At 44.7% G+C, this 27,295-nt stretch overlaps 1 protein-coding gene across 18 annotated transcripts in view; it reads left to right on the top strand.

Annotated features, from left to right (window-relative positions):
- Positions 1 to 27,295, top strand: part of CPNE8 (copine 8) — a 285,586-nt gene that overhangs the window by 96,185 nt on the left and 162,106 nt on the right. For 17 of the 18 annotated variants that reach the window (XR_005223777.2, XR_005223778.2, XR_005223779.2 and 14 more), the window contains one exon: positions 7,103 to 7,166. Coding sequence is in view for 12 of the 18 variants with exons in the window: in XM_043551226.1 (XP_043407161.1) it covers positions 7,103 to 7,166 (64 nt within the window). In the remaining 6 variants the exon portion in view is untranslated. Of the gene's footprint in view, positions 1 to 7,102; positions 7,167 to 27,295 lie in introns of those variants that run through there. The other variant, XM_043551261.1, reaches the window with a different exon arrangement.

Genomic DNA, 27,295 nt, shown 5'->3' with positions numbered 1-27,295 from the left:
TTTTTCTGGACCAGAAGGGTCTGTCACTGGTCTCTTCCCAGGGATAGGTGAGGGTGCTTCCTGCTCCTCTGAGGGCAAACAGACCCCCGAGACCCACTTAGCTGTTCCTAGCCCTCCACCCTTTTTCAGCTCCCCCTCCTTCAGGATCCTTGCCCCAGGGACTATTCCCCCTCAGCTGCTCCTCCTACGCTTACTGGCCCCTCCCTCAGGGGAAAGACCTGTTCGCTCACCTCTCCTTTCCCCTGGAGACTTTCTCCCCTTTCCAAACCTACTGGCCCCCCCAGGTTCCAACACCTCCGCCACTGGCGGCCATGTGCTCTCTCTCTCCTTCCCATTGCTACCAAGGGGGACCCTGTGCTCCCTCCAGCACTGGAGGCCATCTGCTTCTCCCCCCCGCCCCCCCCCCCATTGGGTACCCTATACCACCACCACCACCAGTGGGGCCGCTGTGTTCCTCCCCTCCTACTCACCCCCACCAAAGGCTACCTTATGCTTTTACCACTACCACAGGGTACCCTATGCTCCCCCTCCCACTCTGACCTCTTTGCATGCTCCACCCCCAGAGGCGCTGCTCACTGCCTTGCTACTATTGGTTAGGAGGATTGTCACTCCGTATAGTCTCAGCTAGTGATTGGTGGAGGCAGACAACGGGGCAGGGTGGGTGAGCTAGCATGGCAGAGGAAATTGACCAGAAGAGCCCCAGCTCCTGGAGAAGGGGACCTGGCTGCATGGTACTGCAGTGTGCACCACGAGCAGACTTCTGGTATGAAACTGGGGGAGGGGGGGGATGTCAGGTGCCCCCCTGCCCTCTGTAAATGGCATCTCTGGTTATAGCATTGTTCTCTCTGGCCCAGTGAACAGTTTCACTAGGAGGGACTTTGAGCAAAATAGACTATAGCCTGATGGTTAAGATGCCCATCTGGCAGGGGAAAGACCTAATGGACTTGAGTTGGAAGTCCCTGCTAAAGAGAGGGGATTCAAACCTGGGTCTCCCATATCCCAGGAAGTGCCCTAACCACTGGACTGTACACACACATTTGTTGGCCTGAAACAGATTTCCAATTTGCTGACAAATTCCAAACATTTTCAGAACAGAAAATATTTTTTCTAATTTTTTTTTTAAAGTTTGTGGGCCAATCTGAAAAATCAGTTATCTGTCCAGCTCTGCTAGACAGTACTGCTTGTACTCTATCTCAAAAGACTCTGTATTGTCTTCACTCAGACTGCTCACAGGAATGGAGATCCACACAGGATAAGGTAAACTAAACAGAGTTTATTTACAAGAGCATTTATATACAAATTCTGGCCTAAGCAGCCCAGCTCACTGCGTTGGCATACCTGCTGTCTTGCTCTTGCTGTCTGTCTCTGAGGTGGCTAATACAAGAGAGTCATTCCCCGTGCCTGTCTTAAAGGGAGAGTGCACCAGTTCTCTAACCACGCTTGAAGACCATACAGAGTGTTTCTGCTTTGATCTTGCAGTTCTGTAGTTCTGTTTCCAAGGGAGTCCTGTCACTCCCACTTTCTGGAATTTCTGTTTCTTCAGCATGTCCCTCCACTGAGTTGATAAGATTTTTGGAATGGTTTTTCTGGTGGTTGGGTCATGTTCTACATCTTCGCAGCTTTTTATTGGTGAAGGCTGATGTGTTTGGGAGGTAATTTTTACCTCTTATTTTAAAAAAAGCAAACAAAAAAAACCACAAAAACCTTTTTCCTTGATGGTATTTGTCTTTGTTCTTTCAGCCATTTTAGTAGTTACTATATAATGTTTTCCTTTGGACATCCTTGAGCTCATTGCTTTCAAGGAGTAAGAATTTTGCACAGATATCTTCAGAGGACAGAAAATGACTTAGATTCCATTGTGTTTCATTAGAGATATCATCTTGCAAGATTCTCACTCTCCCGTCTCCCCTCAGAGTTTGGAGTATGGTATATTTGTTCGTTAGTTACTGATTATGTTATGTATGTACATGTACTGAGTTTATTATTTCTGCTTTTGAGGCCTGATTTTTCAAATAGATGGTGATTGGCTTAATTTGAGGGAGGTCAGTCACAAACTAATTGTAATGTTCGAGCCAGTAGTTGTAGGTGCAGGTAAGAAGTGTGTGGAGGAAAGGTTGGCTCACACCCTTAAGAGACAATAGTACTTTTAGGCAGTTTCACCTATATCAAACTTAGATGCTGAAACCCAGGAGTGAGAATCTTGCAAGATGATATATTCCAAGACTCAGAACCCTTTACTACTTATGAAATTCATTTTAGAGAGAATTAACTGGATTAATGAAAATTCTGAGGGGGGGGAATAATTAGTTTTTTGACTTTACAAAGAGCTAATTAATTTTGACTAAAACATTTTTGTATTAATGTTTTTTAAACTGGTACAATTATATAACTAAAAGAGAGAGTGAGTGAGTGTGTGTGTGTGTTTTTCCTGTGCCAGAGAGAATTTATTCCTTTTCTCTCAAATGTGGAATCCACACTTCAGAATACAGTGATATACAGGATGGGCAATTTTCAGCCTCAGGTTGATGACAAATTTAAGATCAGATGCCTCCTTGAGCCAAGATGGCTAGAATTGGTTACTGTGTGATGCAGCCGAAAGGGCAGATTTTCCAATTTTTCATTAGAATACAGAACTTCTTGTCCTACAAAAAATATTTAAGTATCAAGCCTAAAATATTGTCACATGGTATGAAAAGATATTTTAAGGTCTGTGTGTATTTCAAGGATTACTTTTTAAAAATTTCCTTTCCTTCAAAGTCTGTTTAGTTAAACTCAGGCTGCTTGGAGATCTTGGTTTTACAGGAGAGGGTTATGAAAACTGGTTTCAATGAAAGTTTAACATTGTAAGACATTTCTAAATGATCTTTTCCGTAAAATGACGAATTATAGGGGCATTCCCACTAATTGAATATGGTGCTTGTGATGTCAATCTACAGAACTATGTTGAAAAGCTTTGTCCATTGGAGAGGCATGACAGTTCTCATACAAAGGTGATGTCATTGCTGTACTCTGGTAAGAGAATTTACCTCCCAGCTGCCTCACTTCCTCTGCCACCACTGCAAAGAGCAAATCAGACTTTATATTTGTGTCCTCAAGACTAGGTTTTTCCTTAAGTAGTTTGCAAAGAGTAGTATACGATAGTTTACTTGTCCCTTTTGGCATCATAAGGCCTTCAAGAGGTGTGGTGATCATACCAGAGACTGATACCCACATCCATTGCCTTCTGTGTCTGGATGAGACTTAGTAACTCAGTGCATTTTTTGCCACATCTTCACTCCCCGTACCACAAGGAGGAGACACTTGAGATTTATTGGCTTGGATAAAATTAAAATAGTGACTATTAAGGCTCATGTTTTATGGTATAAACTGATCACAGGCAAGAGTCAGAAAGAAATTACCCATGTATGGTAAAGTATTGTGCAAATAAGTGAATGCTGAGTATTTACACCTACCTCTGAACCATCTGGCACTGGCTACTGTCAAACAAGATGTCTGTCCTTTATATTCTTAATTAATATAGCTCTCTGGTATAAGAATCTATTCTGTACCTTTCCCCCCATAAAAACAATATATTATTTCTAGGGCTGTCGATGAATCGCAGTTAACTCACGCGATTAACTCAAAAAATTAATCCCGATTAATCGCAGTTTTAATTCCAATTGAAAATTATTAATACAGTGCTCACTTCATATTATTTTTATTACAAATATTTGCACTGTAAAAATTATAAACAAAAAATAGCATTTTTCAATTCACCTCATACAAGTACTGCAGTGCAATCTCTTTATTGTGAAAGTGCAACTTACAAATGTAGATTTTTATTTTTTGTTACATAACTGCACTCAATAACAAAACAATGTAAAACTTTAGAGCCTACAAGTCCACTCAGTCCTACTTTTTGTTCAGCCTATCACTCGGACAAACAAGTTTGGTTATATTTGCGGGAGATAGTGCTGCCTGCTTCTAGTTTACAGTGTCACCTGAAAGCGAGAACAGGCATTAGCATAACATTGTTGTAGCCGGCGTCACAAGATATTTACATGCCAGATATGCTGAAGATTCATATGTCCCTTCATGCTTCTACCACCATTCCAGAGTACATGCATCCATGCAGATGACGAGTTCTGCTCGATAATGATCCAAAGCAGCACAGACCCACACACGTTCATTTTCATAACCTGAGTCAGATGCCACCAACAGAAGGTTGATTTTCTTTTTTGGTGGTTCGGGTTCTATAGTTTCCACAATGGAGTGTTGCTCTTTTAAAACTTCCAAAACATGCTCCACATCTCATCCCTCTCAGACTTCGGCTTTTTAAACCTACGGTCAATTGCAATAGCTATCTTTAGAAATCTAACATTGGTGCCTTCTTTTCATTTTGTCAAATCTGCAGTGATAATGTTCTTAAAATGAACAACAACATGTTCTGGGTCATCATCCAAGACTGCTAAAACATGAAATATATGGCAGAATGTGGGTAAAACAGAGCAGGAGACATATAATTCTCCCCCACGGAGTTGAGTCACAAATTTTAATTAAGGTTTCAGAGTAGCAGCCATGTTAGTCTGTATCCGCAAAAAGAAAAGGAGTACTTGTGGCACCTTAGAGACTAACAAATTTATTTGAGCATAAGCTTTCGTGAGCTACAGCTCACTTTTAATTTTTTCATGAGCATCGTCAGCATGGAAGCATGTCCTCTGGAATGGTGGCCAAAGCATGAAGGGGCATACAAATGTTTAGCATATCTGGAAGGTAAATACCGTGCAATGCTGGCTACAAAAGTGCCATGCGAACGCCTGTCTCACTTTCAGGTGACATTGTAAATAAGAAGAGGGCACCATTATCTCCTGTAAATGTAAACAAACTTGTTTGTCTTCACGACTGGATGAACAAGAATTAGGACTGAGTGGACTTGTAGGCACCAAAGGTTTTTATTGTTTTATTTTTGAATGCAGTTCCTTTTTTACATAATTGTATATTTGTAAGTTCAACTTTCATGATAAAGAGATTGCACTACATACTTGTATTAGGTTAATTGAAAAATACTATTTATTTTGTTTTTTACAGTGCAAATATTTATAATAAAAATAAATAGAAAGTGAGCACTGTACATTTTCTATTTGGTGTTGTAATTGAAATCAATATATTTGAAAATGTAGAAAACATCAAAAAATATTTAAATAAATGGTATTCTATTTTTTAACAGCGCGCTTATTCACAATTTTTTTAATCACTTGACAGCCCTAATCATTTCCTCTCTCTTGCTAATTTTTTTAGTTTGTTGCATTAAAAGTTATTTTATAGGTACTGCTGCTAACATAATGGTAGTAATTATACATAACTAAACACTTTGTAGTAAGACGTCACAAAATAAAGGAATTTCATTATCTTCCAAATTGTTTTTGGAGTTTTGTCCAAACAAATTTCTCGTGAAACAGTACACCTTTTGAGAAGTATGGGCTGGATGAATGCACTATAAGATGGGTAGAAAGTTGGCTAGATTGTTGGGCTCAACAGGTAGTGATCAATGGCTCCATGTCTAGTTGGCAGCCGGTGTCAAGTGGAGTGCCCCAGGGGTCGGTCCTGGGGCCGGTTTTGTTTAATATCTTCATAAATGATCTGGAGGATGGTGTGGATTGCACTCTCCGCAAATTTGCGGATGATACTAAACTGGGAGGAGTGGTAGATACGCTGGAGGGCAGGGATAGGATACAGATGGACCTAGACAAATTGGAGAATTGGGCCAAAAGAAATCTGATGAGGTTCAATAAGGATAAGTGCAGGGTCCTGCACTTAGGACGGAAGAACCCAATGCACAGCTACAGACTAGGGACGGAATGGCTAGGCAGCAGTTCTGCGGAAAAGGACCTAGGGGTGACAGTGGACGAGAAGCTGGATATGAGTCAGCAGTGTGCCCTTGTTGCCAAGAAGGCCAATGGCATTTTGGGATGTATAAGTAGGGGCATAGCGAGCAGACCGAGGGACGTGATCGTTCCCCTCTATTCGACATTGGTGAGGCCTCATCTGGAGTACTGTGTCCAGTTTTGGGCCCCACACTACAAGAAGGATGTGGGTAAATTGGAGAGAGTCCAATGAAGGGCAACAAAAATGATTAGGGGTCTGGAACACATGACTTATGAGGAGAGGCTGAGGGAGCTGGGATTGTTTAGTCTGCAGAAGAGAAGAATGAGGGGGGATTTGATAGCTGCTTTCAACTACCTGAGAGGTGGTTCCAGAGAGGATGGTTCTAGACTATTCTCAGTGGTAGAAGAGGACAGGCAAGGAGTAATGGTCTCAAGTTGCAGTGGGGGAGGTTTAGGTTGGATATTAGGAAAAACTTTTTCACTAGGAGGGTGGTGAAACACTGGAATGCGTTACCTAGGGAGGTGGTAGAATCTCCTTCCTTAGAAGTTTTTAAGGTCAGGCTTGACAAAGCCCTGGCTGGGATGATTTAATTGGGGATTGGTCCTGCTTTGAGCAGGGGGTTGGACTAGATGACCTCCTGAGGTCCCTTCCAACCCTGATATTTTATGATTCTATGATTCTAAACTATTGAATTGCAGTTTTTTCCAGCTTCTCAGGAGCTCTTTTGTTTAGCACACACGGTGGAAGAGTTGAAATGGCCATCCTGTTGCATCTGAAGATTTTTTGCTATCTCTTCTCTAATTTATAGCTCTAAACTAATTATTTTATCAAATAAATAAAATTCCATTTACCACATTCCCAAGATACTCTCTCACTTTCTTTGAGCCTGTTCATTGTCTTTAACCCCAATCCTTGCACAGCACAGTTGGGAGACAAACACTTGTGTTTTAAGGTACCAATTATACTATTTAAAATACAAGAAGGCCAAGTCCTCTTTCAGCAGTCTGACCAGCAATGGCACATGCTAGTGTTCAGCTTGAGTTAGCTGTAGCCTGTCTCATGGAAGATATTAATTTATGGCTTTATACCTCCTAGCCATGAAATACAAATTATTTAAGCTTTCCTTTATGATAAGACACTTAAAATCATGTCTGTGGAATTTTGGCTGCTGGCATGGGAAGTTTTCGCTAAATAATATTAAATCATTCTGAGGTATATATTTGCTGTTTGTTTTCAGAGGAATTCCAGGGAAGAAATGTGGAACAATCATACTGACAGCAGAGGAGCTGAACTGTTGCAGGGTAAGTGAATGTTTGCACTGTTTCTTAAACAATTTGGTTTTTTGATCCTAATGTAACCTGATATTAGACCAGTTTTTTAAAGATACAGTTTACAATGGGGTAAAAGAAATAGGAACACAATTACCTTTTTATGAAATCCTAGAGCAATTCATTATTTATTGCTTCACTTAATTGTTCTTTTCAGTTACTATTAACCTGAATAGTAGAGAGAGAGGTGAAGAACAATTTGGAGCACAGCAAAGTTCATATTAAACCTACTCTTATTGTTCCCCAAATTAATCAATATGACCCTCCTCTTGGGGTATGTCTACACTACAAAATTAGGTCGATTTTATAAAAGTCAATTTTTAGAAACCGATTTTATGCAGTCATAGAATATCAGGGTTGGAAGGGACCTCAAGAGGTCATCTAGTCCAACCCCCTGCTCAAAGCAGGACCAATCCCCAGCTAAATCATCCAGTCGATTGCGTACGTCCACACTAAGCGCATTAAATTGGTGGAGTGCATCCTCACTACCGTGGCTAGCATCGACTTAGAGTGGTGTTCCCGCAGTCTCCGCTGCCCATTTGAATCCTGGGTTAAACTCCCAATGCCTGATGGGGCAAAAACATTGTCACGAGTGGTTTTGGGTACATGTCATCAGGCCTCCCTCTCTCCCTCCCTCCATGAAAATAACAGCAGACAATCGTTTTGCGCCTTTTTTCCTGGGTTGCCCGTGCAGATGCCATACCACAGCAAGCATGCAGCCTGCTCACCTCACTGTCACTGTACGTCTCCTGGGTGCTGCTGGCAGACAAGGTACTGCATTGCTACACAACAGCAGCTCCTTGCCTTTGCGGCAGATGGTGGAGTAGGACTGATAACCATCATATGTCTCCTGTGTGCTCCTGGCAGACCTCGGTGAGGTCGACGGGCACCTGGACAGACATGGCTATTCTCCTCTTAGAGCACCGAATGGGAGACAGACTCCAGGTCATTCTCTTCTTTGACTTTCGTCTCATGGAGATTGAGTCCTGCCTGGAATATCATGTGAGCTGGAGGCTTCTGCCTTAGGCTGCTCTCCCAGCCGGCATCACCGCGTGGTTGCACCTACCCCAGCCTACCCCTTGCTCCCTTGGCTCATGAAGCCTGGGTAGTAGTAAGGAGCAGTTTAACTATAGGCTGAGTAAGTGCAGAATGGTGGTAGAATGTGCCTTTGGATGTTTAAAAGCTCGCTGGCGCTGTTGGCTGACTAGGTCAGACCTCAGCACAACCAACATTCCCATTGTTATTGCTGCTTGCTGTGTGCTCCATAATATCTGTGAGAGTAAGGGGGAGATTGAGGCAAATCGCCTGGCGTCCGATTTTGAGCAGCCAGACACCAGGGTGATTAGAAGAGCACAGCAAAGCATGCTGTGCATCTGAGAGGCTTTGAAAACCAGTTTCATGACTGGCCAGGCTTCAGTGTGACAGTTGTATGTATTTCTTCTTGATGCAAACTCACCCCCTTTGTGGATTTTAATTCCCTGTAAGCCAACCACCACCCCCTTCGAAATAAAGTAACTATTTTTTTGAAACCATGCATTCTTTCTTCATTATTATTTTTTTTAAAAAATGAGATAGACAAGGTAGCCCAGGTGGCGTGGGAAGGACAAGGCCACGTTGCTTATTGTAGCCACATTAAAAATCAAACTGTTTGAGTGACAGCCTTCTGTTGCTTGGGGCATCCTCTGGAGTGGAGTGGTTAGGTGCCCGGAGCCTCCCCCCACATGAGGAGAGTATGGTACATGGGGAGGAGGATAGGCAGTTATACAGTGGATGCAGGGGAGGTCTGTGCTCTTGTTGGCTTTCCTGCAGCTCCAACAGACGCTTCATCATGTCCGTTTGCTCCCCCAACAGGTGCTGCTTCATGTCCGTTTGCTCCCCCATTAGCCTCAGCATTGCGTCCTGCCTCCGCTCTTCGCACTCACTTAATTCTTTCCTGACCTCTGCCACTGAATGCCTTCATGCATTAAGCTGTGCCCTATCAGTGCGCGAGGACTGCATGAGCTCGGAAAACATGTAATCAGGAGTGCGGTTTTTTCACCTTCTAATCTATGATAACCTCAGGGATGGAGATGTTAGGGAGAGCGTAGAAACAGTCTACGCTCTACAATTCTGGGGGGACTGCATGGTCACCTGTGCTGCTGAGTTTGCCACGCTGACCAAACAGGAAATGAAATTCAAAAGTTCCTGGGGCTTTTCCTGTGTACCTGGCTAGTACATCGGAGTTCAAAGTGCTGTCCAGAGCGGTCACAATGGAGCACTCTGGGATAGCTCCTGGAGGCCAATACCGTCAATTTGCATCCGAACTACCCCAAATTTGACCCAGCAAGGTCGATTTTAGCGCTTTTCCCCTCGTCGGGGAGGAGTACAGAAGTCAATTTTAAGAGCCCTTTAGGTCGATGGAACGGGGTTGGTTATGTGGACGCAGTCATTTTTTTTTAATTGACCTAACAGGGCTAAATTTGATCTAACTCCATTGTGTAGACCAGGCCTTAGTTTCTTAATCCCCAAATGCTAGTAAACTATGTGAGTTATGGGATTATATGTCCATTATGAGATTTTTTTTTTTTTGAGAGAGAGAGAGACGTGAGTAGCAAGAACAGCAACAAGCAAAAGAAATCTTTGTAATTTTAGCTTTGTAATTCAAAGTTTGTCTGTTTTGTACTTAATGTGTGGCTAAAACAGTTTAAAAAAAGTTTATTGGAATAAATAATATCTTGTATGAAAAGGAATAGCCCCAAAAGAGAGGCTAAATTTAAAAAGATTGTCCCAGCCCAGTGATACTCGTGAGCGTCTAAATGTGGAAAAGCTGTAGGGACCAGGGAAGGAAGGGGAGAGAGTGAGGAGAGATTATTGTTATGGATAACAAGGAATGATTTATTCCTGAAGGGAGTTTTGAGGAGATTACTAAATAGAAGGATGGTGTTTACTGGAAAGAAAGTGAGATATTTTTCCAAGTGTAAGTGGTAACATAAGAGAAGATACAAAGTCAAGAAAGGAAAAACTAAGTGTAGGGATCAATAAAGCAAGGTATTTGGTAAAAAGCATAAGGAGCAAATAAGGAAGTAGAATGAAACTAGATCAAGACATAGCATGGAGTATGTAGAGGCTTGAAGGGATTTGTTAAGGGCTTTAATTTTTAGTAATTGCTAGTGTCATGCTGAATGTTTTATTTAACTGTTTTGACTTGTTTTACTGGGTAACAGTGTTTCTCACTTTGTTTCTCACAATTTTTACAGTAGTAACTTGTTTGTATCTTTACTGATGTATCGAACATGCTATACCCTGGGAACTTACCATAATGCTTTTTTATGTTCTGTTTTCTGTTATTTAAAATATTTTATTAAGAACCCTAAATCCTGTGCCTTATTTCTAGTTTACTTAGGCTTGTATGTCCAATTGCAGAGTAGAAACTGTTTTAAATTGCATATTGTCCTAAAATGTAAATAATTATACAGACTATGCATTGCCTTTGGCAGCCCAACAGATTCCAAATATCGTGCCCTTCAGGGTACAATGTAATGCCTAATTCTTCTTTGAGTGCTTTTTCATGTCCATTCCAATCAGGTGTGCGCGCACGCATGGTGACCAGAAGATTTTTCCCATAGCAGCATCCGTCGGGTTGGTCTGGGCGCCCCCTGGAGTCCCACCTTCATGGCGCTCAATATAGAGCCCTGCCAACCCTCCACTCTTTCAGTTCCTTCTTATCGCCAGTGACGGTTGGCTGGAACGTCCCGTAGTCCTTGCTTAGCAAGCACATTCTACTGTTCTTTGTGTATAGTTTACCTTAGTTATTAGTAATCAGATTTGTTGGGGGGTCCCCCCCATTTTGACTCCCCGGAGCTATGTTATGCTGCAGTCCCCGGGGTTTAAAAACTCTGTGGCCTGCTCAAAGCGCAGGCCAAAGAGCGATCTACACTCCTCATGCTAACAGTGTCTAGGGGAGGGTCACCAAAAGGATCACTCTAAGATCTGCCATGAGTTCCGCCCTAGAACCCTTAAAGAAAGGGAACAGCGGCTTAAAGTGATCCTCGTGAAGGCAGCTCTATGCCTCCAATTGGACTCAGGCTCAGGGGACCTGGCTCCTAACGTGCTCCTTGATGTGGAGCGCCCCAGCACCGTACTCCAGCTTAGTGTCGAGAAAAGACTTTACCGGGACGCTTGGCACTGGCAAGGCACCTCCTGAGGTCCAGCGGAGAGCAGGCACCGATCCCACTCGCCGGTGCCTCAGAAGAAAAAGAAGCCAGTCAGTCAGTCGCCTCCGGCTAAATCCAGAGAAGTGAGACCTCAGACAGGCCACAGTTCCGGATCCCCTACTGGGCAGTCTCAACTCCTGCCCAGGCGAGGCAGTTGAGTCTGGGCTCCACATGGTCACTGGTCCCTATGGGCCCGCAGCTACAGCTCCCTTCGATGCCGGAAGCTTTTGAAGCTGCTTAGGACCTGCTGTACCTTACAGTGCCATTCTCGCACCCAAGGAGGGAGGAACCTTCAGCATTGGCGGTCCCACCCCACCTCCGGGTGCAGTCAAGAGGGAAGCCGGCAGTGATGTCCAGGCACTTCCCCTCTCCATGTCCTTCGGCACTGGCCCACTCAGACAGAGAACCTACTCATTTCCCGAGCTCTCGACGCTCAAGACACCGAGGCTCGGCTCCTCCGTGGTCTTCAGTCTGAGACCTCGGAGTCAGTCTCACTCCTACCAATCTAGGAGGAGTAGGAGGCGAAGATCGAAGTCAGGGAGAGACAGGAGAGAGCCCCAAGCATGGCCATCGCAGTGGCAGAATTCATCACAGTGGCCATTCTGGACCCCCGGGGCCTTTCACCAAAGCCAGGGAAGGAATCAAGGGCACCGCTCCGCTGCGTCTTCTGTGGCCTCAGCCACCTTCATCCTGCCATCAACTGCACAGCTTACCTCGGCGCCTGCCCACACGCCAACTCCTCTGGCTGTGGTGCCATTGCCGGCACTGACCTTGGCACCGGTGACGCGTCCGACTTCGGCACTGGCACTGATCTCAACGCCGACTATGGCACAGGCACTGACGATCCTGGCGCCGATGCCGGTGACAGGCCTGCCACCTTCATCGGCCCAGACGTGGGGTTTGGCATTGGTTCCATCAACGGTTCCACCGGTGTTTCTGATGCCTGCGTCAACACCAGGTTCAGTGTCGACAGCCCCAGTGCCGGCGAGCACTCCATTGGCACCAACGCTGCTCTGAGAGTTGCTGGACTCCCTGGGAGCAGATGGCAGGGAGCATCCGCTTCTTGTAAGTGTTTCTTCCTCATCGTTGCCAGACAAGGCATTGGTGGGCACAGCCATAGCTCCGGCACTTGAGGATAACAGGGTGCTGCAGCAGTTGCTGCGAAGGGCTGCTCATGGTCTGGGAATTAAGGCCGAGGATGTAGTCAAGGCTGATCCCATGGTGGACATCCTCGCCCCCTCAGGACCTTCTTGTATTGCCCTACCACTTATTAAGACTATTGTGGACACCACCAAGAACCTGTGGCAGATCCCAGCTTCCTTGCTGCCCACTGCCAAGCGCAATGAGAGGCATTATTTCGTGCCCTCCAAAGGGTACGAACATTCGTATTCTCACCCACCTCCTGACTCTCTTGTTGTGGATGCTGCTAACCAGCGTGAGAGACAGGGTTTCCAAGGACCCTCTCCAAAAAACAGGGAGGCTATACGACTAGACCTTGTCGGGGGAGAGGTCTTTTCTACATGGGGTTTGCAGCTCCGTATTTTGAGCCAGCAGGCCATCGTCAGCAGGTACTCTTTTAACACCTCTGCAGCAATGGCCAAATTTACGGAGCTCCTCCCTTCAGACTCCCGAGCTGAGTTCTCGGCCTTTGTGGAGGAAGGGAAGGTACTCTCCCGGGCTTCCCTCCAGGCTGCGTTGGATGGTGCAGATGCCGCCACTAGGGTCATGGCTACTGGGGTGGCCATGAGAAGGGGCTCCTGGCTCCAAGTCTCGGGGCTCCCTTATGAGGTCCAGCAAACTATTCAGGACCTCCCATTTGAGGGTGTGATGCTTTTTTCTGAAATGACAGACAAGAAGCTACACAGTCTGAAAGACTCACGAGCCACCCTCAAGTGGAGACATTTCAGACTGCAATCTCCTCCAAGATTTCATCAGCAAAACTGCCAGGATGGCTCTCAGAGGAGGAACAGGAGTGGCAAGAGGAGACAACACCCATCTTCAGGCCAGGGCTCTGGCCAACCCAAAACGCCTTTTGAAGGGGCAGTTGAGGATGGCACACCAGATCAGAGATTGGATCTACCCCACCTTAACTTTTTCCTCCCCACTGTTCCCTTTCTACCGTGCATGGTCCTGTATCACTTTGGACTGCTGGGTGCTCCGCACGGTATACAGGGGATACTCCATCTAATGCTGTGCATTCCTGCCCTTCCACCCTCCTTCCCCGTCCCTCTTCATGGACCCTTCTCCTGAGCAGCTCCTTATCCAGGAGGTGCAGTCGCTCCTATCGGTAGGGGCAGTGGAGGAGGTTCCTCCGGAACACAGGGGCAAGGGCTTTTATTCCTGGTATTCCTAATACCTAAAGCGAAAGGCGGCCTCAGGTCTATCCTGGACCTGCGAGAACTCAACAAGTTCGTGAAGAAACTCAGGTTCCGCATGGTCTCCTTGGCCTCCATCACCCCCTCACTAGATCCAGCAGACTGGTATGCTGCCCTCGACTTGAAGGACGCACATTTTCATATTGCAGTTTCTCAACCCCACAGGAAGTACCTCAGATTGTGGTCAACAGTACCCACTACCAATTTACCATCCTCCCGTTCAGCCTGTCAGCAGCACCTTGAGTCTTCACCAAGTGCATGGCAGTCGTCGCCGTGTTCTTGCGAAGGCACCGGGTATAGGTATTTCTGTACCTCGATGACTGGCTGATCAAAGGCCGCTTCAGGACCCAAATGGAAGCTCAGGTCAGATTAATCAGAGCCACCTTCGATAGCCTGGGTCTACTTCTAAACTAAGCAAAATGGTCTCCCATCCAGAGGCTAGAGTTCATAGGGGCAGTACTGGACTTGACCCAAGCCAGGGCATACCTGCCGGAGGCAAGGTTTCAGGCCCTGAACAATACAGCGAGGAACTGCCTGAAACTTCTCGGACACATTGCTGTCTGTACCTATGTGGTGCAGCATGCCAGACTCAGGCTTTGACCGCTTCAGTCGTGGCTTGTGTCAGTGTATCGCCCAGTCCGGGACAGCTTGGACAGGATCGTGACCCTGCCTCGCATGGTCCTTGACTCCCCTCTGTGGTGGATTGATGCTCAGGAGGTGTGCTCAAGGGTTCCCTTTACCGCCCCACAGCCATCTCTGTCACCGGTGATGGTCGCGTCAGACTTGGCTGGGGAGCTCATTTGGGATACCACAGGACTCAAGACCTCTGGTCTCAAGCAGATCTGGATCTCCACATCAATGTCAAAGAACTGAGAGCAGTGTGCCTAGCGTGTCAGACTTTCCATACCTAACCAGACAATGCGTGTATCAATCATGACAGACAATACAACAGCAATGTTCTATATCAACAAACTAGGGTGCATGCTCCTCTCCCATATGCCAGGAAGCCCTCATACTTTGGGACTTCTGTGTAGAACATTCAATACACCTTCAGGCATCGTACCTCCCTGGGGTACAGAACGAGCTAGAGGACCACCTCAGCAGGTCGTTTCACAGCCACGAGTGGTCCCTTCGCCTGGATGTTGCAATTCCAATCTTCCAGAGGTGGGTTTTTCCCCAGGTAGACCTTCTCGCCACGTGACGCAACAGGAAGTGCCAGCAGTTCTGCTTCTTTCCGAATCACAGCCTGGGTGCCAGCATGGATGCGTTCCTCCTCCACTGGGGAGGTTCTCTTCTATACGCCTTTCCACCCTTACCACTCGTTCACAAGGTGCTTCTCAAGATCCTCAGAGATTGAGCCCATGTCATACTGATAGCACTGGCCTGGCCCTGTCAGCACTGGTATACATCTCTCCTAGACATGTCCGCGGGAACCCCAATTACCTTGCGCTCTTCCCAGACCTTCTCACACAAGATCACAGACGTCTCCAACACCCGAACCTCCAGTCGCTTCATCTCACAGTGTGGAAGCTCCATGGTTAAATCCATTGGAGCTTTCCTGTTCAGACCAGGTTAGACAGGTCCTCCTTGGCAGTAGGAAACCCTCAACGAGAGCCGCATACCTTGCCAAGTGGAAGAGATTTTCAGTCTGGTCAGCGCAGTACCATTTGCCCTCATGCTAACTTCAGTGCCGCTCATTGTGGACTACCTCCTCCATCTGAAGCTGGAGGGACTCTCGTCTTCGATAAGGGTGCATTTAGCACCATCTCGGCCTTCCACCTGGGCACGCAGGGCTGCTCTGTGTTCGCTAACACCATGGTCAGCCGATTCCTAAAAGGGCTCGACAGGCTATAGCCTAACATCCGTCAGCCTGTCCCTGCCTGGGACCTCAACTTGGTCCTTTCTAGGCTCATGGGCCCTCCCTTTGAACTGTTAGAGCAGGAAGCATGTTGCTACCTCTCTTACAAGGTGGAGTTCTGGCAGCGATAACCTCGGCCAGGAGGGTGTCTGAGGTCTGGGCCCTAACATCGGACCCTCCCTACACCGAGTTCTGTATGGACCAAGGTTCAGCTCAGGCCTCATCCTGCTTTTCTCCCGAAGGTTGTGTCACAGTTTCACATCAACCAGAATATCTTTCTCCTGGTATTCTACCTTAAGCCACATTCCAGTGGCAGGGAGCAGAGACTCCACTCTCTGGATGTCCGCAGGGCACTGGCCTTTTACATTGAGAGAATGAAACTGTTCAGAAAATCAGTCCAGTTATTTGTGACAGTGGCGGACAGGATGTAAGGTCAGCCTGTGTCATCCCAACGCATCTTGTCATGGATACCATCCTGTATTCGTGCGTGCTACAGCCTGGCAGGTGTTCCTTCACCTCCGATCACTGCACACTCCACCAGGGCACAGGCTTCATCTACAGCATTCCTGGCTCAGCTTCTCACTCAGGAAATCTGCAGAGCAGCGACATGGTCCTCCATAGACATTTTTGCCATGCGCTATGCGATTACCCAGCAGGCTAGAGATGCTGCTGCCTTTGGACGAGCAGTACTCTAATCAGTGGACAGCTCCAACCCCGCCTCCTGAACTTGGGCTTGGGAGTCACCTGATTGGAATGGACATGAACAAGCACTCGAAGAAATAATGGTTACTCATCTTCTCGTAACTGTTATTCTTCGAGATGTGGTGTTCATGTTCATTCCAATACCCACCCTCCTTCCCCTCTGTTGGAGTAGCCGGCAGGAAGGAACTGAAGGGGTCGTGGGTCAGAAGGGCTCTATATTGAGCGCCATGAAGGCACGACTCCATGGGGCGCCTAGACCAACCCGATGGATGTTGCTATGGGAGAAATCTTCCGGCCACTGTGCACGTGCACACGCGATTGGAATGGGCATGAACAACACATCTCAAAGAACAACAGTTCCGAGAAGGTGAGTAACTGTTTTTTTCTTTTTCAAATTGCCTTTGCACATTCATAGTCTCGAGATGTGCCAGCACTGTGGCTTGGACTGAGGGAACCTTCTAGTAGCAGTGTCTGCTGGAATGCTGTTGTGCACTCTGTCTCTCTCCTCAGGACTCTGGGATTTGGAGGGTGGGAGGTACAAAAGAAGGTGTGGCATGCTAATTGCCTCAGTTCCTTCCAACTGTGATAGCAGGTGAACTAGGAACCCCCTTTAGGTTCTTGAACCCAGATTCATTGGAATGGATCGTTCCCTGTGCCGTCACCTTCTTTTGTTTAATTAGTTTTGAATTCTTTTTTGATTAAGAATTTTAGTACCCTGCACAGGTCCTTGGTTCTGATATGTGAGAATTAAAGATAAGCCATGGTTCAAGAGGTGTCCTCCTTACCCTGCCACTTTTCCTTCTTCAGGTATATACATGTATGGAAGCCTGGTGGAAGGTCTTTAGCCCTCTTATTGGTCCATATAGATCGTCTTCACCCTGAACTAATACCTTTTCTTGCCCTAATCCTCCTTTGGTTCCAGCCTTTCCAGTGATCCATGAGATCACTTTCCCTCACTATGGGTTATCATAGGGAATTCCCTACCGGATACTGGCAGAACTGGCAATGTGGCCATATTGACCTTCCCTATAGATATTATCCTGAATTTAAAAGGGCTGAAGAAAGGCAGCCACAAGGGAAAAGGGTTCAAGGGAAATGACCTGCACCAGAACTGTTACACTTGCTAGGGACCAAGAGATTTGTCTCAAACACATTGTCTGCAGTAGAGCTATAGAAGAGCCGATTGAACCTCTGCCTGTAGATCCAAATGTTCAAACTCTTCCATATAAGAACGTGGATGCATCATCTTCTTCCTCTCCTTGCAGAATATATGTTCCAAGTTGCAGAAAGAATGGCTATTACCTTAAACATCCCTTTGGTAACAAGAGGAAACTACACTTAGTTTTCAATATTCTGAGTTCATCCTCTAGGAGTAATATTACCCAGTGAATTCTAGAAAGTTTTCTTACAGCTGGCAAAAAATACCTGATTAAACAGAGCATCAGGACAGGCAGTTTCTAAAAAAGCAAACTATATGGAGCTGCCTTCTGATGTCATCTTTTTCTTGCTGATCCTTCAAGCTACAAATTCATTGGTAGTGGTGGCTCCTGCCCAAATCGCTAAAGGATGGTTGTGCAGAATGAGGGAGTTGTGTATTGTTTATAAATATCATATGTGCCTCAGTTTACCTGTGAGATTCTCTTCTCTTCTCTGACTGTGTATAGACTTAAGTCAAAGGAAGTTGCAAGGGGAAAGGAACAGGAAATAAAACAATGACAAAGATAAGGTGCTATTATAAGCAATGCCAACATCCTTCAGGAACAATGAGAAAGCTAATAAGTGGAAAATAACTCCTGGCCTGGTGCCCACTAGGTTGACAAAGTTTACTTTTCCTGGGCCAAACCTAGGATCAAAGCGTATAATAAAATCTTAAAGATGCTAGCCTAGCAGAGATGGAGGGAGGGAAGAAAGGATCCGTTAGCAAACTGAGCCTGGCACACAGGCTGAATGAGACATAGACAGAAGCTGCAGCAAGCAGTCTGCTTCTCCCAGCCTACTAGAGAGGGAGGTAACTGGGCTATATGGAACTTATCAAAGCTGGCAAGGAAATATTAAGGTGCAGGTAGGGGAAATGGGAGTATAAGCCTTTAATTATTTATACCATCTTCTTGGCTTGGTGTGTACCTTTGGGTGAATAAATGATACTTTTTTTTGATGAAGCTGTTTCTCTGTCCCTGCAAACTTATTCTTTCACAAGCTTACTCTTTCATAAGCTCCTGGAGGAAAAGTGCCAGACCCAGTTGGGTCTGTCAGGTTAACATGGTTGGTAAATGGGGGCTGCAGCTCCGAGATCCAATCTGAGTAGTAGGACCATGTGGTTTCACCATTGAGAGAGGGTGAAGGTAGCCAGGCCAGTCACCTGTGAAGTGCACTCAAGACAGATTGGAAGGAGTATGAAGTGCAGCTCACTTGGTGACTGTGATAAAGGTGTAGTCCACTCTACCCCTTCTGTTAGAGCTACTAAGCAGCTAGATGCACAAGGTAGAAAGATGTTTTCCTCTGCCAAGCTGGGAATTAGTGGTGAGTTTTCAGGCAGTAATGTTCAATAGCACTGTTTGCTCAGTCATGGCTTGAAGACCAGAGATAACCAGGGCTTTGGCCAGTTATCAAAGGTCATTTAGTTGCTATGCATTCCTTGAGAGCATCATTTGATGCTTCTGATGTAATGTTTAGAGCTGGAGCATCCACGATTACTTTGAGGCAGCACGTGTATCTGTTCTGGAATTCTTCCAGAAACAAGAACCTCCATCCAGGATCTGTGATTTGATGGTGAAAGGCTATTTAGCTCTCAAACAGACAAGGTTCTAGAAAAACTGAAAGATACCAGGTATACTGCAAGGTCTCTGCGGATTTGTCAGCCCCCTAGGAAAAGATTTTCTGACTCAGTTTTGTTGCCAGAGAAACCATACCAAGCCTCTACTTCGTATACCAACAGCAGCCTCTTGTTCAGCATCGGCAGCAACGCAATACCTAACTACCATGAGCTAGCAGGAGTTCCACTGTATCGTCTTCCTCTGCACCAGCCTCAGGTTTGATGGAATGCCCCAAAAAATTAGGTCAGTTTTAAACCTATAAGAGGGCTCACCTTCATTTGAAAACAATCTCTCATATTTCTTATATACATGGAGTACTACTGCCATAGACTGGTGTATCTTGGAGTTTGTAAACATTATCCCTTGTCCCAACTCTCCTTCCTCATCTCCTTTCATGCATCTTTCACCAGAGGACATGCTAAGAACAGAATTTCATTCAATACTGGAGTTGGAGTCTGGTTTTGAAGTTTTTTGTTGTTGTAATATTGCGACTTTTAGGTCTGTAATCGAGTGACCAGGGAGATTGAAGTGTTCTCCAACTGGTTTTTGAATGTTCTAATTCTTGGCATCTGATTTGTGACCATTTATTCTTGTGTAGAGACTGTCCGGTTTGGCCAGTGTACATGTCAGAGGGGCACTGCTGGCACATGATGGCATATATCACATTGGTAGATGTGCAGATGAACGAGCCTCTGATAGTGTGGCTCATGTGATTATGATGGTGTCCCCTGAATAGATATGTGGACACAGTTGGGAGATGGTTGGGAGATGTCCAGGTAATCTCCACGCCGGATTTTAGCATTGAGAGGGAAGAAAACGAAGTAAGAAAGGATACAGCCGTGGGTAGGAGAATGGATATAAAGAGGAAGGGCAGTGTGGATACCAGTCTAATAGGTTATACTGGCTGTAGAATGACCGTGCCTAATAGGGTACAGAATGTGAGTGAGGCCAAACAGCAAAAATTAACATGTTTGTACACCAATGCGAGGAGCCTAGGTAACAAAATGGAGGAACTAGAGCTACTGGTGCAGGAAGTGAAACCAGATATTATAGGGATAACAGAAACATGGTGGAATAGTAGTCATGACTGGACTACAGGTATTGAAGGGTATGTGCTGTTTAGGAAGGACCGAAATAAAGGTAAAGGTGGTGGAGTAGCATTGTATATCAATGATAAGGTAGAATGTAAAGAAATAAGAAGCGATGGAATGGATAAGACAGAGTCCGTCTAGGCACAAATGACATTGGGGAAGAAAACTATTAGAGCCTCCCCTGCGATAGTGCTTGGGGTGTGCTATAGACCGCCGGGATCTAATTTGGGTATGGATAGAGCCCTTTTTAATGTTTTTAATAAAGTAAATACTAATGGAAACTGTGTGATCATGGGAGACTTTAACTTCCCAGATATAGACTGGAGGACGAGTGCTAGTAACAATAATAGGGCTCAGATTTTCCTAGATGTGATAGCTGATGGATTCCTTCATCAAGTAGTTGCTGAACTGACTAGAGGGGATGCCATTTTAGATTTGGTTTTGGTGAGTAGTGAGGACCTCATACAAGAAATGGTTGTAGGGGATAATCTTGGTTCAAGTGATCATGAGCTAATTCAGTTCAAACTGAATGGAAGGATTAACAAAAATAAATCTGCAACCAGGGTTTTTGATTTTGAAAGGGCTGACTTTCAAAAATTAAGGAAATTAGTTAGGGAAGTGGATTGGAGTGAAGAATTTATGGATCTAAAGATAGGAGGCCTGGGATTATTTTAAATCAAAGCTGCAGAAGCTATTGAAAGCCTGCATCCCAAGAAAGGGGAAAAAATTCATAGGCAGGAGTTGTAGACCAAGCTGGATGAGCAAGCATCTCAGAGCGGTGATTAAGAAAAAACAGAAAGCATACAGGGAGTGGAAGATGGGAGGTGATCAGCAAGGAAAGCTACCTTATTGAGGTCAGAACATGTAGGGATAAAGTGAGACAGGCTAAAAGTCAAGTAGAGTTGGACCTTGCAAAGGGAATTAAAACCAATAGTAAAAGGTTCTATAGCCATATAAATAAGAAGAAAACAAAGAAAGAAGAAGTGGGACCGCTAAACACTGAGGATGGAGTGGAGGTCAAGGATAATCTAGGCATGGCCCAATATCTAAACAAATACTTAGCCTCAGACTTTAATAAGGCTAAAGAGGATCTTCGGGATAATGGTAGCATGACAAATGAGAATGAGGATATGGAGGTAGATATTACCATATCTGAAGTAGAAGCGAAACTCAAACAGCTTAATGGGACTAAATCGGGGGGCCCAGATAATCTTCATCCAAGAATATTAAAGGATTTGGCAACTGAAATTGCAAGCCCATTAGCAAGAATTTTTAATGAATCTGTAAACTCAGGGATTGTACCGTGTGATTGGAGAATTGCTAACATAGTTCCTATTTTTACGAAAGGAAAAAAAGTGATCCGGATAACTACAGGCCTGTTAGTTTGACATCTGTAGTATGCAAGGTCTTGGAAAAAATTTTGAAGGAGAAGGTAGTTTAGGACATTGAAGTCAATGGTAAATGGGACAAAATACAACATGGTTTTACAAAAGGTAGATCGTGCCAAACCAACCTGATCTCCTTCTTTGAGAAAGTAACATTTTTTTAGACACAAGAAACGCAGTGGATCTGATTTACCTAGATTTCAGTAAGGTGTTTGATACTGTGCCACATGGGGAATTATTAGTTAAATTGGAAAAGATGGGGATCAATATGAAAATTGAAAGGTGGATAAGGAATTGGTTAAAGGGCAGACTACAACGGGTCCTACTGAAAGGTCAACTGTCAGGCTGGAGAGAGGTTATCAGTGGAGTTCCTCAAGGACCGGTTTTGGGACCAATCTTATTTAATCTTTTTATTACTGACCTCGGCACAAAAAGTGGGAGTGTGCTAATAAAGTTTGCGGATGATACAAAGGGAGGTATTGCCAATTTAGAGAAGGACAGGGATATCGTACAGGAGGATCTGGATGACCTTGTAAACTGAAGTAATAGTGATAGGATGAAATTTAATAGTGAGAAGTGTAAGGTCATGCATTTAGGGATTAATAACAAGAATTTTAGTTATAAGATGGGGACGCATCAATTAGAAATAATGGAGGAGGAGAATGACCTTGGAGTATTGGTTGATCATAGGATGACTATGAGCTGCCAATGTATTATGGCTGTGAAAAAAGCTAATGCGGTCTTGGGATGCATCAGGAGAGGTATTTCCAGTAGGGATAAGGAGGTTTTAGTACCGTTATACAAGGCACTGGTGAGACCCCACCTGGAATACTGTGTGCAGTTCTGGTCTCCCATGTTTAAGAAGGATGAATTCAAATTGGAACAGGTACAGAGAAGGGCTACTAGGATGATCCGAGGAATGGAAAACTTGTCTTATGAAAGGAGACTCAAGGAGCTTGACTTGTTTAGCCTAACTAAAAGAAGGTTGAGGGGAGATATGATTGCTCTCTATAAATATATCAGAGGGATAAATACCGGAGAGGGAGAGAATTATTTAAGCTCAGTACCAATGTGGACACAAGAACAAATGGATATAAACTGGCCACCAGGAAGTTTAGACTTGAAATTAGACAAAGGTTTCTAACCATCAGAGGAGTGAAGTTTTGGAATAGCCTTCCAAGGGAAGCAGTGGGGGCAAAAGATCTATATGGCTTTAAGATTAAACTCGATAAGTTTATGGAGGAGATGGTATGATGGGATAATATGGTTTTGGTAATTAAATATCTATGGTAAATAGGTCTAATGGCCTGTGATGGGATGTTAGATGGGGTGGGATCTGAGTTACCCAGGAAAGAATTTTCTGTAGTATCTGGCTGGTGAATCTTGCCCATATGCTATGGGTTTAGCTGATCGCCATATTTGGGGTCTGGAAGGAATTTTCCTCCAGGGCAGATTGGAAGAGGCCCTGGAGGTTTTTCGCCTTCCTCTGTAGCACGGGGCACGGGTCACTTGCTGGAGGATTCTCTGCTCCTTGAAGTCTTTAAACCACGATTTGAGGACCTCAATAGCTCAGACATAGGTGAGAGGTTTTTTGCAGGAGTGGGTGGGTGAAATTCTGTGGCCTGCATTGTGCAGGAGGTCAGACTAGATGATCATAATGGTCCGTTCTGACCTTAGTATCTATGAAACGGGCTTTGTTGCAAGGATAGGTTCCTGGGTTAGTGTTTTTGTTGTGTGGTGTGTGGTTGCTGGTGAGTATTTGCTTCAGGTTGGGAGGCTGTCTGTAAGCAAGGACTGGCCTGTCTCCCAAGATCTGTGAGAGTGATGGGTCGTCCTTCAGGATAGGTTGTAGGTCCTTGATGATGCACTAGAGAGGTTTCTGTTGGGGGCTGAAGGTGACAGCTCGTAATGGCATTCTGTTACTTTCTTTGTTGGGCCTGTCCTGTAGTAGGTAACTTCTGGGTACTCTTCTGGCTCTGTCAATCTGTTTCTTCACTTCAGCAGGTGCGTATTGTAGTTGTAAGAAAGCTTGATAGAGATCTTGCAGGTTTTTGTCTCTGTCTGAGGGGTTGGAGCAAATGCGGTTTTATTGTAGAGCTTGGCTGTAGACAATGGATCGTGTGGTGTGGTCTGGATGAAAGCTGGAGGCATGTAGGTAAGTATAGCGGTCAATAGGTTTCCAGTATAGGGTGGTGTTTCTGACCATCACTTATTAGCACTGTAGTGTCCAGGAAGTGGATCTCTTGTGTGGACTGGTCCAGGCTGAGGTTGATGATGGAATGAAATCAATTGTTGAAATCATGGTGGAATTCCTCAAGGGCTTCTTTTCCATGTACATTGGCCAAACTGAACAGTCTCTACATAAAAGAATAAATGGACACAAATCAGACATCAAGAATTATAACATTCAAAAACCAGTCAGAGAACATTTTAATCTCTCTGGTCACTTGAGACTTTTAGGTCTGTAATCAATATTACAACAAAAAAACTTCAAAACCAGACTCCAACGAGACACTGCTGAATTGGAATTAATTTGCAAACTGGACACCATTAAATTAGGCTTGAATAAAGATTGGGAGTGGATGTGTCATTACACAAAATAAAACTATTTCCCCATGTTTATTCCCTCCCTTCCCCCCCACCCCCGTTCCTCACACGTTCTTGTCAACTGCTGGAAATGGCCCACCTTCATTATCACTACAAAAGGTTTTTTTCTCTGCTGCTGGTAATAGCTCACCTTACCTGATCACTCTCGTTACAGTATGTATGGTAACACCCAGTGTTTCATGTTCTCTTTGTATATAAAAATCGCCCTACTGTATTTTCCACTACATGCATCTGATGAAGTGAGCTGTAGTTCACGAAAGCTTATGCTCAAATAAACTTTAGTCGCTAAGGTGCCACAAGTACTCCTTTTCTTTTTGTGAATCATTTTAGACCTTCAAAAACTCAACTCTTTCAACAGAAAGTTCAACCTCTGCTTGTTTATCCAAGTCATGATCATCTCCTCCTGATCAATTCAAGACTGGTTTGGGGCTCTTGCTGTACAGGATGCTTATTGTCACATCTCAATCAGATATTCACATCAAAAATACTTATGGCTTGTTGTCATTCCATTTGGCTTATCTGCAGCACCTCAAGTGCTTGTCAGTAGTAGCAGCACATTTGAGAAGTTAGGGTCCCTTACTTGCATGATTGGCTCATCTGGGCATCCTCACAGGATGTCACAATCATGTACCCTATTCCAAACACTGGGGTTCAAGATAAATGGGAAGAAATTGCACAGAGCTCCAGCCCACATCATACCTTTTGTTGGTTAAATTTTGTATTCTCAAAAAGGCAGAGGTTTTCTTCCAAAAGAAAGGCACTTTAAAATCCTTACAGCGAAACAGCGATAAAAGTACTGCAGGAGAACGAATATCAGACAGTGCTGTTCTTACTCAAGCTTGGTGGCATTATGGCTTCTGAATGTACATAACACTATGTACACATTTAAAGATGAGGCCTCTACAACACTGGCTAAAAGGACACTATATACCAAAACAGACATTACCCAGAGGTGTTTTCCTATTCCCACATTCAACCCTGCAATTCTGTCAGACACAGTAGACTCAGACGCTTCAAATCTGGGCTGAGAGCTTGTTGCAAGAATTTGACAGTTCAGTCACTGGAAGTTCAGAGAGGAAAAACTCTGTATCAGTATTAAAAGGAATACTTTGGGCTCTCGAGTCCTTTCTCCTTCAACCACATGACAGAGTGGCTCAAGTAGTTGCCAGGAATACTACATCAATATTTCGTATGAACAAGCAAGCTGTGCAAAGACACTTCCACTCTGTGGGAGTGGTGCGCAGTACACCAAATTTATCCTCCTTGCAAACAAGGACAAGATACTGGCCTATCAGCTGAGCAGAAACTTGCATGATCAGCACAAGTAGTTACTCCAGAACTTGGTAACAAACTATATCTTCTCCCTGTGGAGGTATCTGGAGATATCTTGTTGCAACAAGATAGGACGGAAGAATCCCATGCACTGCTACAGACTAGGGACCGAGTGGCTAGGGAGCAGTTCTGCAGAAAAGGGGTTACTAGTGATGAGAAGCTGGATATGAGTCAACAGTGTGCCCATGTTGCCAAGAAGGCTAACAGCATTTTGGGCTGTATAAGTAGGAGCATTGCCAGCAGATCGAGGGATGTGATCAATCCCCTCTATTCAGCATTGGTGAGGCCTCATCTGGAGTACTATGACTAGTTGTGGGCCCCACGCTATAAGAAGGATGTGGAAAAATTGGAAAGAGTCCAGCAGAAGGCAACAAAAATGATTAGGGGGCTGGAGCACATGACTTATGAGGAGAGGCTGAGGGAATTAGGATTATTTAGTCGGCAGAAGAGAAGAATGAGGGGGGATTTGATAGCTGCTTTCAACTACCTGAAAGGGGGTTCCAAAGAGGATGGATCTAGACTGTTCTCAGTGGTAGCAAATGATGGAACAAGGAGTGATGGTCTCAAGTTGCAGTAGGGGAGGTTTAGGCTGGATATTAGGAAAAACATTTTCACTAAGAGGGTGGTGAAGCACTGGAATGTGTTACCTAGGGAAGTGGTGGAATCTCCTTACTTAGAGGTTTTTAAAGTCGGGCTTGACAAAGCCCTGGCTGGGATGATTGAGTTGGGGATTGGTTCTGCTTTGAGCAGGGCAGTGGACTAGATGACCTCCTGAGGTTCCTTCCAACCCTTATATTCTATTTCCTCTAGGCTCTGAGGTAGGTCTCCTCTCTGCATTTTCCCCCAATTCTTCTAATTCAGTGTTCACTGGAAAATAAATAAGACAAAGCCAAGGTTATTGTGATTGCCCTGGCCTGAGCAAGACATTAGTCATTCTCAGGTACTGTGACCATCACAAGGGTTTTATCTGTCTCCTGCAATTCCAGACTTATTGACCTAACAGGTTTCAGAGTAGCAGCCGTGTTAGTCTGTATTCGCAAAAAGAAAAGGAGTACTTGTGGCACCTTAGAGACATTAGTGGCATTCAGTCACTGAATGTATCCGATGAAGTGAGCTGTAGCTCACGAAAGCTTATGCTCAAATAAATTTGTTAGTCTCTAAGGTGCCACAAATACCCATTTTCTTTTGACCTAACAGAGAAATTGTATTGTATCCGTATTCAGACTCTCTCCACTTGAAGGCATGGTCATAGAACTTGAGCTATCTGTTTGGAAAAAGTAAAGGAGAGTCTATTCAACTCCAGGAAGCAGTCAACTCACCAGTTATAAGTGGAAAAGTTTCTTTTTGTGTGTAACCCACAATAACATGAACCAAGCTTCAGCTCCTGTTCAGTCCATACTGAAGTAATTACTTCATTTGAAATCCTTTGGGCTGTCCTAACTGTCAGTAAAAGTACATCTCACAAGCATCTTGGCTTCAAGATACCATCAAAATGTAGTCAAGCAAAATACTGTATTTAGACATGCTATAATAAGATTATTGAAGGGATTAATGAACATCTGCCCTCTGATTAGTGAGTCCATATCTACATGGAACCTCAATCTAGTACTTAGCTCATGGAACTTCCTTTCAAGACTATGAGAGATTGTTCCCTGTTTCATATCACAATTCAGACAGCTTTTATGGTAGCTATTAAATTCACTAGATGAGTGAACAAGTTGCAGGCTCTTATGGCTGATTTCCCCT

This window comes from Chelonia mydas, chromosome 1 (assembly GCF_015237465.2).
Source record: "Chelonia mydas isolate rCheMyd1 chromosome 1, rCheMyd1.pri.v2, whole genome shotgun sequence".
NCBI classification, from domain to species: domain Eukaryota; kingdom Metazoa; phylum Chordata; order Testudines; family Cheloniidae; genus Chelonia; species Chelonia mydas.
The sequence above is the reverse complement of the archived record's forward strand: the minus strand, read 5'-3'. Positions and strand labels throughout refer to the sequence as shown.